This window comes from Diorhabda carinulata, chromosome X (genome assembly GCF_026250575.1).
Source record: "Diorhabda carinulata isolate Delta chromosome X, icDioCari1.1, whole genome shotgun sequence".
NCBI lineage: Eukaryota > Metazoa > Arthropoda > Insecta > Coleoptera > Chrysomelidae > Diorhabda > Diorhabda carinulata.
In genome coordinates this window covers 50,853,538-50,866,774 of record NC_079472.1, presented here as the reverse complement: position 1 = coordinate 50,866,774, position 13,237 = coordinate 50,853,538, and the positions used below count along the sequence as shown (strand labels likewise).

The following is a 13,237-nucleotide window of genomic DNA, read 5'->3' as shown; positions in this document are numbered from 1 at the left end:
AAATGCTTTCTCCATTGTAACCATAATATTTTTTCGGAATCAAGCTCTCTAAACCTTTCAAATATGAGGTTTTTGAGTTATTTGTGAAAATTCGATTAAAAATATGCTTTTTTGTAACAATAATTCAAAACTTCATTCAAGAATAAGTCAAAAAGTATTGTTTTTCGAGAAAATTCCATAGATTAATTTGTGCGTAGAATGCTTTTTTGTCTATTTCTACGCTTATTTTCAACAAAAAATACCACCCTTTAGTTGGGGTCGTAATCACCCCCAGTGTAAAATCTGAGGTAAAACAATGTTCACTGGACTATTCATAATCCAGGACCTTTTACTCACTATATGAGCTTAGACACATTTTATATGGTTATGACTTTCTTAAACTCTTGATCAAAACAGTTTATATGAGTGTTTTCGCTATAATGTATAAATAATAAATCGAAAATGTATACGTGTTCATTATGTTTGTATAAGAAAATAATCGTATATAAATTTTATTGGCATAACTAAAATGTAAAGACCTTAAACTTAAGAAATAAGACTGTCAGATGTCATTTGCTCAAATTTTCTAAAGGTTTGAAATCAAATAATTTCGTGATTCTGTGGCGTCTACGTATGTGCTGTTTAGTTTGTTGAATTGAGTAGGTTAGAATTTTGATTATAAATATAAGGATTCTATTATTAATTTCTAATAAAAAATGAGTCGAAGAAGAGCTCATGAAGACGACGATGGATACGGTAAGTTAATAAGTTAACAATTGTTACCATTTGGCTACTTTCTATATTTGGCATTTATTATTTTAGAGAGAGCCTACAGAAAGAGGCGTCGTGTTTCCGAAAATCAAGAAATAGAGGATAGATTGGAATCTCTTATATTAAGAGTAGGAGAAAAAAGCACTTCTTCATTGGAAAGCAATTTAGAAGGCTTAGCAAGTGTTTTAGAAGCAGACTTGTCCACTTTCAGGGCAAAAATTCTTAGAATCCTTACAGATTGTGCTATACGAATGCCCGAAAAATGTACGATTTATACAACCTTAGTAGGATTATTGAATGCTAAGAATTTCAATTTTGGTGGTGAATTTGTAGAGTATATGGTGAAGAGTTTCAAAGAGTCTTTGAAACAGTGTAAATGGGATGCAGCAAGATATGCTTTGAGATTTTTAGCCGATTTGGTTAATTGCCATGTAATTTCTGCTACTTCCCTCCTTCAATTATTGGATAATATGATGGACACAGCTAACGAAGATAATGTCCCTCAAGTTCGTAGAGACTGGTATGTTTTTGCTATACTTAGCACATTACCATGGGTAGGAAGAGAACTTTATGAAAAGAAAGAAAAATCTTTAGAACATCTTATGATTCAAATTGAGATCTTTTTGAACAAACGATCTAAAAAACATCACAATGCATTAAGGGTTTGGGCAATTGATTCCCCACATCCTCAAGAAGAGTATTTAGATTGTCTTTGGGCACAAGTTAGAAAACTCAGACAGGACAATTGGGCTGAGAAACATATACCTAGACCTTATTTAGCTTTTGATTCGATTTTATGTGAAGCTCTACAGCATAATTTAGCTTCTATAATACCTCCCCCACATCATGACACTTATGAATATCCGATGCCATGGGTTGTGTTCAGGTAACTATTTAAAATTAATTAATTCAACCCTAATCCTAAACCCTACTTGTTTTGGTAACAAAGTCCCAAAATTTTCTTTAATATGAGAGGATTGTGATTATTGGAAGATTATATCTGATCCTTTTTTTTTTGAGTAGCTGAGTTTATTTTTATAGAAAACTCTACCTTGATGAAATCGGCATCATAGTTTTGTTTATTATTATGAAAATAATTAAAATTACCCCAGAAAATAAATTTTACGTAACCACTAACTACATAATTTAGTGCCATATAAAAATAATAATTGTTCTTTGAGAAGAATTTACCTTTTTATGTACAAATAGTTATGCTGACGTTCCTAATAAATGATTGTTACATATAATACACCATTAATAAGTGGCCATTTAATAACGATGATATGAAGGATATTTATTTTAAATTCTAATGTATATCAAACTTCATGAATTTTTTTTGGCGTTATAAAAAATACTTACATCACAATTTTTTGCTAATAGGTTTCTTATTAAGTGTCCTTTGCAATAGTTAAAGAAAATCTGAGGGAATTTTAGGGCTTTCATATCAAAACGAACGATGCGTGTCAGTGCTCAAATATGAACTTTATTCACCTCACAATTTTTAGTTAATTGTTTTTTAATTATGTGAACTTTGTAGTAGTTAAATAATTTTCCTTTAATTTCTGGGTTTTCAGTTGAGAATCGTGAAATATGTACACAAAAACACATGCTTAAAAATGTTTTATCTACTTATCTACTTATTTTTGGTAGTAAAATTATGAAGTCTGTTATAATTTCATTATATGTCTCCTCTATCGACATTTTTTCGCAAAAATTATTAAACATATATATATATATATATATATATATATATATATATATATATATATATATATAAATCATGAAAAACTATTATTTGTTATACAAAAAACAATTTTTCAATCATGGAGAAGCAGTCATGGTAGAATTTTTAATATGGTGAACTTTTTTATACTATACAAAATCAATATCGCAATATTTTACAGGAAAACCTATAATCTGAATTTTATTGTGAGCTATATTATCTTTATAATAAAACTGAATTTTGTTTTTACAATAAAAATTTTTTCCAGTTTGAGGAATTTCATAAAAATTAATTTTACTTATTCCTGAATAGTTTTTATGAAATTCCTCCAAAAGTAAAAATGTAGCTCACAATAAATTTTGTGATATTGATTTCGTCTAATTATTTTATTATACAAGCAGGTTATAACAATTTAGTAAATTATTATTTTATGAACCAGTTTGTTTGGTATTTATTGCAGCCTTGAAAATGGATGCAGTCATTCGAAAGCTTGGTATGGTATAAAAAAGTTCCCAATATTAAAAATTCTCCCATGACTGCTTTTTGTTCTCCATTTCTTTTTGTCTTGCATCTGTTTCTCATTTCGTTCTCATTTTATGTGTCAGTTTTGTTGCTTATCATTGTTCCTAAGTACTTGAAGTTTCGACTACTTTGAAAATAAGTTCATTTATTTTTACTGTTTCTTTTTTGTGCACTTCTTTCTTTCAATTCCCATAAATTTCGTTTTTTTTATTTATTTTCAATCCTCTTTTGCCTGCATCTCTTTCAATTTTTTCTAAAGTGTCTTCAAGACTTTTTCGGCCCCTTCCTAATAGGGTCAAATCATCAGCATGTGCTATTACTTGTATTTATTTATTAATGATACTTCCACCTATGTTATTTTATATATATATATATATATATATATATATATATATATATATATATATATATATATATATATATATATATGTATATAATATATCAAATATATCACTATAATATTGTGAAAATGTATGTAATTTCAGGCTTTTTGACTACACAGATTGTCCAGAAGGACCCACTTTACCAGGAGCTCATTCAATTGAAAGATTCCTTATTGAAGAACATCTTCATTCTATAATTGAATTATACCATCTCGAAAGAAAGGATTGTGCTGCTCATTTGCTCAACTTTCCATACAAATTAAAAATTCCATTGGAGTACTGCATTGTAGAAGTGATTTTTGGTGAATTACTTCATATGCCCAAGCCAAGGTAAATTCAAATTACAATTTTATAATAATTATCTTCTTAATTTAAAATTTATCGAGCTAATTTATCCAGAGTTATTCTGGAAAGAATCAGAGAACCACTAAACAACAAACTACAAAATATCAAGGTGGATTCAAAATTGGTATATCTTGCCATATTGCATCAGTGAGAATTCAAACAAAAGAACAAAATAAAGACATTCAGTTGAATTTTATAGACTTCGAAAAAGCATTTGACTTAATAAACAGAGAAGTAATGAGGAAAACCTTAGAAGCATAGGGACTATCAGATAAGCATATCTGAATTATGAATTTTTTTTATAACAATTGCACAGCCAGGATACAGCATGAAAAATAATAATCTTGGCAAATCAAAATAAAAAAGGGAGCGTGACAGGGTTGTGTTCTATCGCCAAACCTGTTTAACATTGTAATAGATTGTATAATGAGGAAAATAGAGGATAAAAGGTCAGGATTCAACTGGAACCTATTCAAAAAACTAAAAGACCTTGAATTCGCGGATGATATGTGTCTATTAATAAAAATAGGACATAATAGCCCAATAGCAGTTGTTAAAAACAGAAAAAAATAAAGATATTATGACACAGCAAAGCTGAAATTGAAAGCGCCATATACTTATGGGGAAAAATAGAGCATTTAAATAGTATATTAAGTACCCAAGGAAATACTAATATTAACATCGAAAGAAGAATAGGCCTGGCACAAAACACTTTTGGGTCACTGTATAATATATGATCTCCAACAATAAAACAATAAAACAAGAACAATAAAACTAAGACTGTTTCAAAGCAATGTAAAATCTGTTCTGGCGAAAATTTGAACATATAATAGGAAGATGTAATATAACCACAAATGCTCGTTAATCGAGACTCATTTGATCTGTCCATTTGCCATCCTGACCAGCACTTAGATGTATAGCGTACTAAACCCATTTCATTGTCATATAAGTTAATTTAGTTACGTAGACAACTTAACTTTCATGAAATTTGAATAAACTATTTTTTTTAATAGCTGTTTGAACTTGTGTGCAAACTACAAAAATAACATGAGCATATATATATATTGATAAAGACTTAAAGAAAAGTCGAAACGTCAAAATTTATCTTTCTTTTAAAAATTATCAAAAAAAACTAATTTTAAAACAGAAGAGACCTAAAATCAAGAACATTTAGATGCATTAATATATCAAAAGGTCTAAGAAATAAGAAATATATATATATATATATATATATATATATATATATATATATATATAAGATTATACCAATCTCCAACCTTATAAACATAGAGACAAGTAAACTCTTCTCACTGTTTTTTATACTTGATATATTATAATAGATGTTATAGTTTTTTCATACAATTTATCTTTCAGGTATCTTGAAATTGCTTATGGAGCTATATTGATAGAATTATGCAAGTTACAACCTTCAACGATGCCTCAAGTTCTTGCACAAGCAACTGAAATGCTGTTTGTTAGAATAGATACTATGAATGTGTCTTGTTTTGATAGATTTGTTTCTTGGTTTGCTTATCATTTAAGTAACTTTCAATTCAGGTGGTCTTGGGAGGATTGGGATACTTGTCTTAGTTTAGATGATGATCATCCAAAACCTAAATTTATTAGAGAAACAATGCTGAAATGTATGAGGTAAGTAATGCATTATTATACTCAATTACAACATAAAAAATAATGAAGATTAATGATATTGTTCCAAAAATTTTATTTTCATTTATTATTGAAATCAGTTGATAATTTTTTTAGAGGTTTCTTCATATCGAAATTGTTGAATGAATTATATATATATATATATATATATATATATATATATATATATATATATATATATATATATATATATAAAACTAAATAAGTTATCAATTGGAAGATTATTTTATTTCTATTAGAGTTTTGGAGGTATGTCCTTACAATGTTAAGGATCGGAGAGAACTGACTACCTACTACCTAAACTTAATATATTTTGAGTTTGTATTATCGATTTCATATTTATACCAAAATATATCCTTTAACAAGGTTTAAAATGTGTTTAATACATGTTTTAAAATAAAAACCTCTACTTTCATATTAATATTTCATACTTTCATATTAATATTATAAAAGTATAATATCTTGAAAGTGAAGGATTTTTGCATTCAATATTCCCACACGCTCTCTCAAAAATTAATTTCTTTTTTGATTTAAAATGTCAAAAGAATTTATTCATAACAATATAACAACTAGATACAATAGTTGTTCCCAACATCTGCCTTCACAATAAGGGGAACCCAGAAGATCAAAAGAAAATAAAAAAAGTATGATTATAATATATATAGATATCATTTATTAATCAATCTTCCAATCCCATTTTTGCTTTAAATTCTAGGATTTTGGCCTTTGGGTAGTGGCTTTATCAACATGTCTGCAATTTGCTCACCCGTTGAAATATGTTTAACAATTATAGTCTTTTTCTCACATTGTTCCCGAGAAAAATGATATTTGATGTCAATATGTTTGGATCTTTTGTGGCTTGTAGGATTATTAGTTATGCTTATACATCCAATGTTATCTTCATATATTAAGATAGGTTCTTCAGTTTCCAGATTTATACCTGGTGCTAAAATCTTTAACCACATTGCCTCTTTGACAGCTTCATACAGCGCCATATACTCAGCCTCTGTATTAGAATCTAAGACAGGATTTTCATCATCGTTACCTCTCCAATCAGAGTTAACATATCCTGTAAATATAATATCATATGTTCCCTTTACATATTTTAATTTTGAATCTATAGTACATTGTAAGTATGTAAGTACTCGTTTTAAATAATGCCAAAGCTCTTGGTTATTTTTATTCATATATCTGCTTAATATACTTAGAGTTAAATTAATTTAAATTAGTTACTAGAAGTTTACTTACGGGCTTACAATCTGCCATATTAAACTTACTTAATAGTGCTTTAATATATTTGCTTTGATCTAGTGTTGTTTCTTCAGTTTGTAAGTTAACCATATTGCCTAGGAAGAAACCTCTTTCAAATCAACCATCGAAAATAATTTTAATAATTGGAAATCGTTATATTCACCTAGAATCATTTAACCACTTGATACTGATTATAAATTGCAGTTCGAAATTTAATTTCAATATTTATGAAAAAAAGCTAAATATGTTATCAATTGGAATATTATTTTATTTCTATTAGAGTTTCGCATGTACGTAGATTGGAGATTTTTTTATTTATCGAATTTAAGTGAGTGTGTCATATCTGGAAATGACATTTCCGAACAATTGATATTGACTGATTTTTTTATTTTTAGACTTTCTTATTTTCAAAGAATTAGAGAAATATTGCCTGAAAGTTTTTCCAAATTTATTCCTGAGAAACCAGAACCTGATTACAAGTATGCTCAAGAAGGAGCTGGTGAGTATTTTATTTATTTATCCTTCTATAAACTTTTTACTTTTCATGGGCCTATACTTTTTGGAATTGGCATGCTTAATTGTTAATAATGGGCTTAGTCAATTTTCTGTATTCTACATAAATAACAAATACAATCTCATTTTACGAGCTATCTTGTTAACTGTGGACTATTTTATTCATTTATGTGGCATGTCTATTTTATTTACAATATTCAGATCATTTTTGGTGACAATTTCGGGTTTTTTCTTGAACTGTCTCTGAGTTTATTGATGTGGAGATAACATGTAACCTACACAAAAAATATGCTACAGAGATTACCAGCATTAGTGTTATGGTATCTAGTAATGTCAATGCCTGAACTAAGTGATATCGTTACTTAGATTTGTTCTATACTTGGATAATGTTATTTTTAAAAAGTGAGTGTTGTTTCTAGCGAATTACAATAAATATTGATATGTATGAATATTAGTAGAAGTCTCTTAGTTTTTAATATTTATGTCTAAGATTTCCATAATAGATAAATTTAAAGGATATGTGGTACAAAGTTGATTAGGTTTCACCTGAAGGAGATGTTATATGCTCTGTTCACTTTTTTTAATACTTCTAAAATTTCATCTGTTATCCAATGAATAAATAAAATGCAAATAATATTGCAAATTTATATAGGGTATTTGTAGTAAAATATCTTTTGTCATGGGTGCACTAATACTGTTTAATGATTACGAGGTTATCGTTACCTGCACTGTAGCGTGTACTGTTATAATATAGTTTTTATTTATCAGTTACGTATTTTTCTATTTATAAGAATAAAGTGAATAAACCTTTTATAGGTTAAGTTCTCATAATATTACATAATCACGTTAAAAATTAGAAAAATTAGAAGCATAATAAACTCAATTACTGTAAAATATTGAAATAAGTTGAATTTGATGTTACTTAGATTAAAATGATCCTGGCAACAAAAATAATTACATCTGGCAGGATCGTCAAAGCGTCCAACACTTTCAAATCATTTTTGTTGAAGTATATTCGAATTTCTTGACATCATAAAAAAACTTTATCTAATATTTTTACATCTTGGCACAAAACACAATTTATATACCATTTTTCAGATTAATCAAAGTTTAATAATAACGCTTCTTTTAGAATATCCAAGAAAGGAATTGTTGTATTTACTTTGTATCATATGTTCAGTGTTTATTTTATACCTACAAAAATTTAGAATTTTCAATAATTTCTTTCTCTATGAAAATTAATCAAAGAATTAGAAAAAACTTATAATAAAAGTTGTATATAAACTATCCAAAATTATTTTTGTTTCTCAAACCATGCAAATACTCTATTGTACTGTAATAAAGCAATTTAACAATAATTTTAAAAATGCTTAGTTACCTATTTACTAGCATAACCATAACTTATATTTTTGCGGCTTATGAAAAGTTTATAGTAATTTGGGGTTCTAAGGTATCTGTTCATTTTGGAAAAGGCATCAGTTGCCCAAATTAGTTTGGGAATCCCTGCCATAGACTATAACACCAATCTAGGACTAATAAATACCAATAAAAAGTGTTGCCAAAAAAGGGCAAAATGTATATTTTTTAAGAGCTTCAATTATATAAATTGGTAGAGTTATGGAGCAATCATCTATAAGAGAAATATTTCTCTTAAGAAAAGTCCGCGATGTTATGCGCCTTTCTTTTAGGGATAAGGAAAATAAATATTTTTCTAAATAGTGCAGATTTTTTTAAATTCACTGTTTATTCTTGAAATTTACAAATTATATCTCTATATAAAAAAGAGGTGTGGAATTTATGCAAAAGGAAGTAAACTATATACATTATGTACTATTAATCCATTATGTATCTATCGCTGTCATATAACTAGGACAGACTATTTACATTTTTTTCAAAAATCTTTATAAGTAAAATTTATAAGTTAAAATAATATCTGATTACTGTATTACTAACGCCATAAACAGATTCTTCACTCTTATAAGAGTATTACTCCATAAATATTTTATCCCTTAGAATGTTCATGAATCCTATTCTCTTTGATACAATTAGATGTCATATATTTAGGACACCGGGATCCTCAGCGAACTTTATTCAAGAGTACACGTGACTCATTTCTTTTGAAAAGTGAGTTTTATTCCAATATGTTGGTTATGTTTCACCTATTAAATGATCATAGGTTAATTTATTAAGGAAAGTTCAAATTATAAAATTTAAAAAGATTCTTTATGACCAGTATTATAACGACAAATAAATTTTTGAGTATTGTCGAACTAGAAGCTGAATTTGAACGAGATAAGTTTTCTCGGGGTATGAAGAATGTATATTTGGTATACATTTGGTTGTGGTTCCACCAGAATCTGATTCTTTGAATGCTTATATGAAAGTGCCGATGATATTCTAGGTCTGGTTGTTGCAACTGATAATCCTAATACTTTGAAAGTGTACGTTATTCTTAAGAGGCGGATGAAACTGAAGCTGGGAATATCGAAAATCAGAGATTGGAAAATGAAGCTGGTGAAGAGGTTGTAGCTAGTAGTAGTGGTAAAAAAACAGAAAAAAAAAAGAAAACTAACCGTCGTTCTACTACATTTTGCCAAAGATATATGTTTCAAGGTGCGCTCTCTAATCAACAAAGCCTTTCCTCAGTGAGGAGCTTTTTCGAAAAATCTCTCCATTGATGAAATGATTGTTAAATATCATGGCCATAATAGATTGAAACAATCCATAGGTGGTAAGCCGATTTGGCTACAAATTTTAGGCAATTTGAAGGTTACTGCTATAATTTTTCTGATTATACCGAAAAGAGTACAACTCAATCTCTTAGAATGTATCGCAGTACCTTAGGATCACATGGTGCACTTTGATAATTTTTTTACCAATCGACACCTGCAAATACATTTAAGACATTTGGGGTTTAGGGCAATCGTACAATACGCGAGAACCGTACAAAAAAATCTTGAAATTATTAGAAAAATAAGCACGTAGTAATTACGATTATGGATTTGACAATCAAGGCGAGGTTTTGTTTATAAAAAGGAATAATAATATATAATAACCTCATAGGTACGAACCACTACGCTACTAGAACAAGGTAGTCATTGGAAAAGCAGGGCTTTTAGTGAGGTTCCTAAATTCCTTGATATTCCCTTTTTTATTTTAGGTCCCCAAGACCCTTTTTTGCAAATTGGTCCCTTAGTCCCATTTTGTTAAATTTTGCATCAAAGTTTCATGCTATTTTTATAAATACATATTTACCATATTGCAGCATACTTTTAATTTGATGATCATTCTCAGAAACAATTTGTTTGTTTATGACTGCCTTATGAAATTAAACACAAGTTGTATGATTGGAAGGGAAAATTATCACATTTAGCTACTTTTTTTCTGAAAAAATTCTCAGTGTTTACAATAGTTATTTACTCATCGTGTCATTACAAATATTTGCGTTAGTACACTTCTTAATAAGACTTCCCTTGACCTCAATTTCCAAGAAAATGTGTGAATATCCTTAATAAGGGCTGTATATACCAATATTACACATTTCCAATCTAAAGCAGAACTAAAGACCACCGTCATTGAAATCTGGGACTTGCTACTGCTCTCCAGTAATTGGTAAATGATATTATATACAAACTTGGTGAATATATTGACTTAACAGTGGTGTATTTATTTTGATGGGACACTTTCCCCTATTTTTTTTACATATTAAATTTTTTCTTTCTGTCCACATAGCAGGGAGTGAGTTATTACTTTTACATAAGTATTTTTGTATAGACTTTCTCAGTAGGTTTGTTTCCCCCTTTCTGATTAGTTTCTTTCATATTTTTGTGTTTGAATAACATAATTTGAAATATTTATCTCATTAATTTAAAATTATTTTGTTAAATGAATCAAGGCATGCAAATCTGAATATCAATACCTATATTTAAAAAAAGAAGAAAAACTTTGATCAGACAAGAGTTGAATAATCTACATGAAAATTTGGAAATCTTAAATTTTACATAATCATTTTAATAAATTTTATGAATATTGTGTTGCCATCAATTAAGTGTAAATGTAAAACTGCTTGATTTCAGGTATTCTCTTAGCCGGCTTACCCTTGGTATGAGATTATATATAAAAAAATACTTATTTATATATTATTGATATTTATGAGTAAAATGATTGGTCCCTAAAGTCCTTTTTTTCATGTTTTGTCCCTGAATTCCGATTTTTTGAAAAAGTTTCCTGCTAAAAGCACTAGAACAGTGCTAAAAAAGAAAAAATAAATGTGCCTCAACGAAATCTCATCTAATCTTACAATCAGTGTATGGGAGTAGTTGATCATCAAGATTGGTTAATGGGAAAATATGCAATTCAGATTCGAGGAAAAAAATGGTACTGGGCAATATTCATTCGTAAAATAAATATGGCTGTTAACAATGCGTGGTTATTATATAGAACTTTCTATGGAGCACAGTTAATAAGAGTTTGAACTTCAGAAGAGCAGTTGCTGTGCCGTATTTCAAACCCCACGGCCATGGTACAAAACGGAAAATGGATGTTGCAGAGTTAGTTCTCAACGTTAGGTAAGGCAAAAAAATCATTGGATTCAACGCAGAAACAATCAGAGAAGGTGCCAATATAGAGGAGGTCAGAAAAAGCATTTTGCTCTAAATGAGATATTACGTTGTGCGTAGAATGTTTTAAACCGTGTAACACAAAATAATATTCTGTATTTTACATTTCGTAGTGTATATAAAAAAATATTAGTAAAATAATTTAATTTTTTATTATTATGTAGAATTCTAAGTTGACGTTAATAAACTATTTTCGAAGAGAAATTGGTTTAATTTGTCATTATTGTTGGTATTTGATGAATTGAGAAAAAAAATTGTCTTAGAAAAATTTCCTTTAGGTGTGTGTACAGAAGTAAAATTGGATTTCATATTTACACTCAATTTGTTTTGCAATAAAACAACAAACCATATAAAAATATATATTTTTATAAATAATATGTACATGATTTCATAAATATATTGACATAGTCTCATTGATCCATTATAAAAAACATAAGATTAGTACTATTGATTGTTTATATACATAATAATATATTTTTCTGCATATAGGGTGTTCCAGGATGCAAAAAATTCGGGAGTGAAATGATGAAAAAATAATGGTGTGATATAAAAAAGATTTCTCATACGACCCCTCCTTTCTAAGTTTTAAACCATTAAAGTTGCGAAATCACAACTTATATTTAAGTGTATTTTTTAAATTATAGATTTGAACATTATGAATTTTTAATGGATAATTACGTATGTCCATGTAGTGTATTTGACGGAATAAATAATTCTATACTACAATTTGAAGACCAGCGGCGGCTTATGCCCAATATAACCGAAACTTTTACAGACCTATACAATCTAAATATAACAAAAATTAATTTTCCAATCGATTTTCTAACAAAAGGGTATTCTTTGCTTAACTCGATAAAATTAACGGTTTAGGATATATGTAAATTTTTTAGATCATTGTACATGTTAACGAAACTGTTTGTCATAAAGAGACAGTCTGAAGAAAATGATCATGAATTGTAATTATGTATTGAAAATCCCTATAAAAACACAATCAAACATCTCTAATTGAACTGTCGAACGTCGTGTAACTTACTTAAGGAAAAAATTGGAACGTAGAAACATTTACTTGGTTAGCCTACAACTTATCAAATGAAACACAAAAAAATAACACTTCTACACACTTCTGGAGTCTACGGAGGATATTTCTTTGAACTTGTAAGAGTATTCCAAGCTTATAGCGTCACAATGACAATTTATTTCTATCGATAATTTCTATCCTTGAATTTACCGGTGTTGCATATACAAAGCTTTTAAGATATTCCCAAAAAAGTAAATCCATTGTATTTTATTCAGGGGAACGTGGTGGCCATGCAAATGGACCTCCCCGACCAATCTACCCATTAGCTCCATCGTGCATGAGCCATATGGTTAGAGGAATATTTATCATTTTGGAAGAATTCTAAGTATCGTTAACCATTCAGGTTATTATTAAAAAATATGGATCTACTAAATTATTACCTATC

General features: G+C 28.5%; 1 protein-coding gene across 1 annotated transcript in view; it reads left to right on the top strand.

The window, feature by feature from the left end:
* The first annotated feature begins 321 nt into the window (after positions 1-321).
* The window catches only part of LOC130900636 (nuclear cap-binding protein subunit 1), a 46,997-nt gene continuing 34,081 nt past the window's right edge, over positions 322-13,237 (top strand). The window contains exons 1-5 of the mRNA XM_057811377.1: positions 322-735; positions 802-1,636; positions 3,481-3,708; positions 5,098-5,373; positions 7,038-7,141. Of these exons, the coding sequence (XP_057667360.1) occupies positions 696-735; positions 802-1,636; positions 3,481-3,708; positions 5,098-5,373; positions 7,038-7,141 (1,483 nt within the window). The 5' untranslated portion in view covers positions 322-695. The remainder of the gene's footprint in view (positions 736-801; positions 1,637-3,480; positions 3,709-5,097; positions 5,374-7,037; positions 7,142-13,237) is intronic.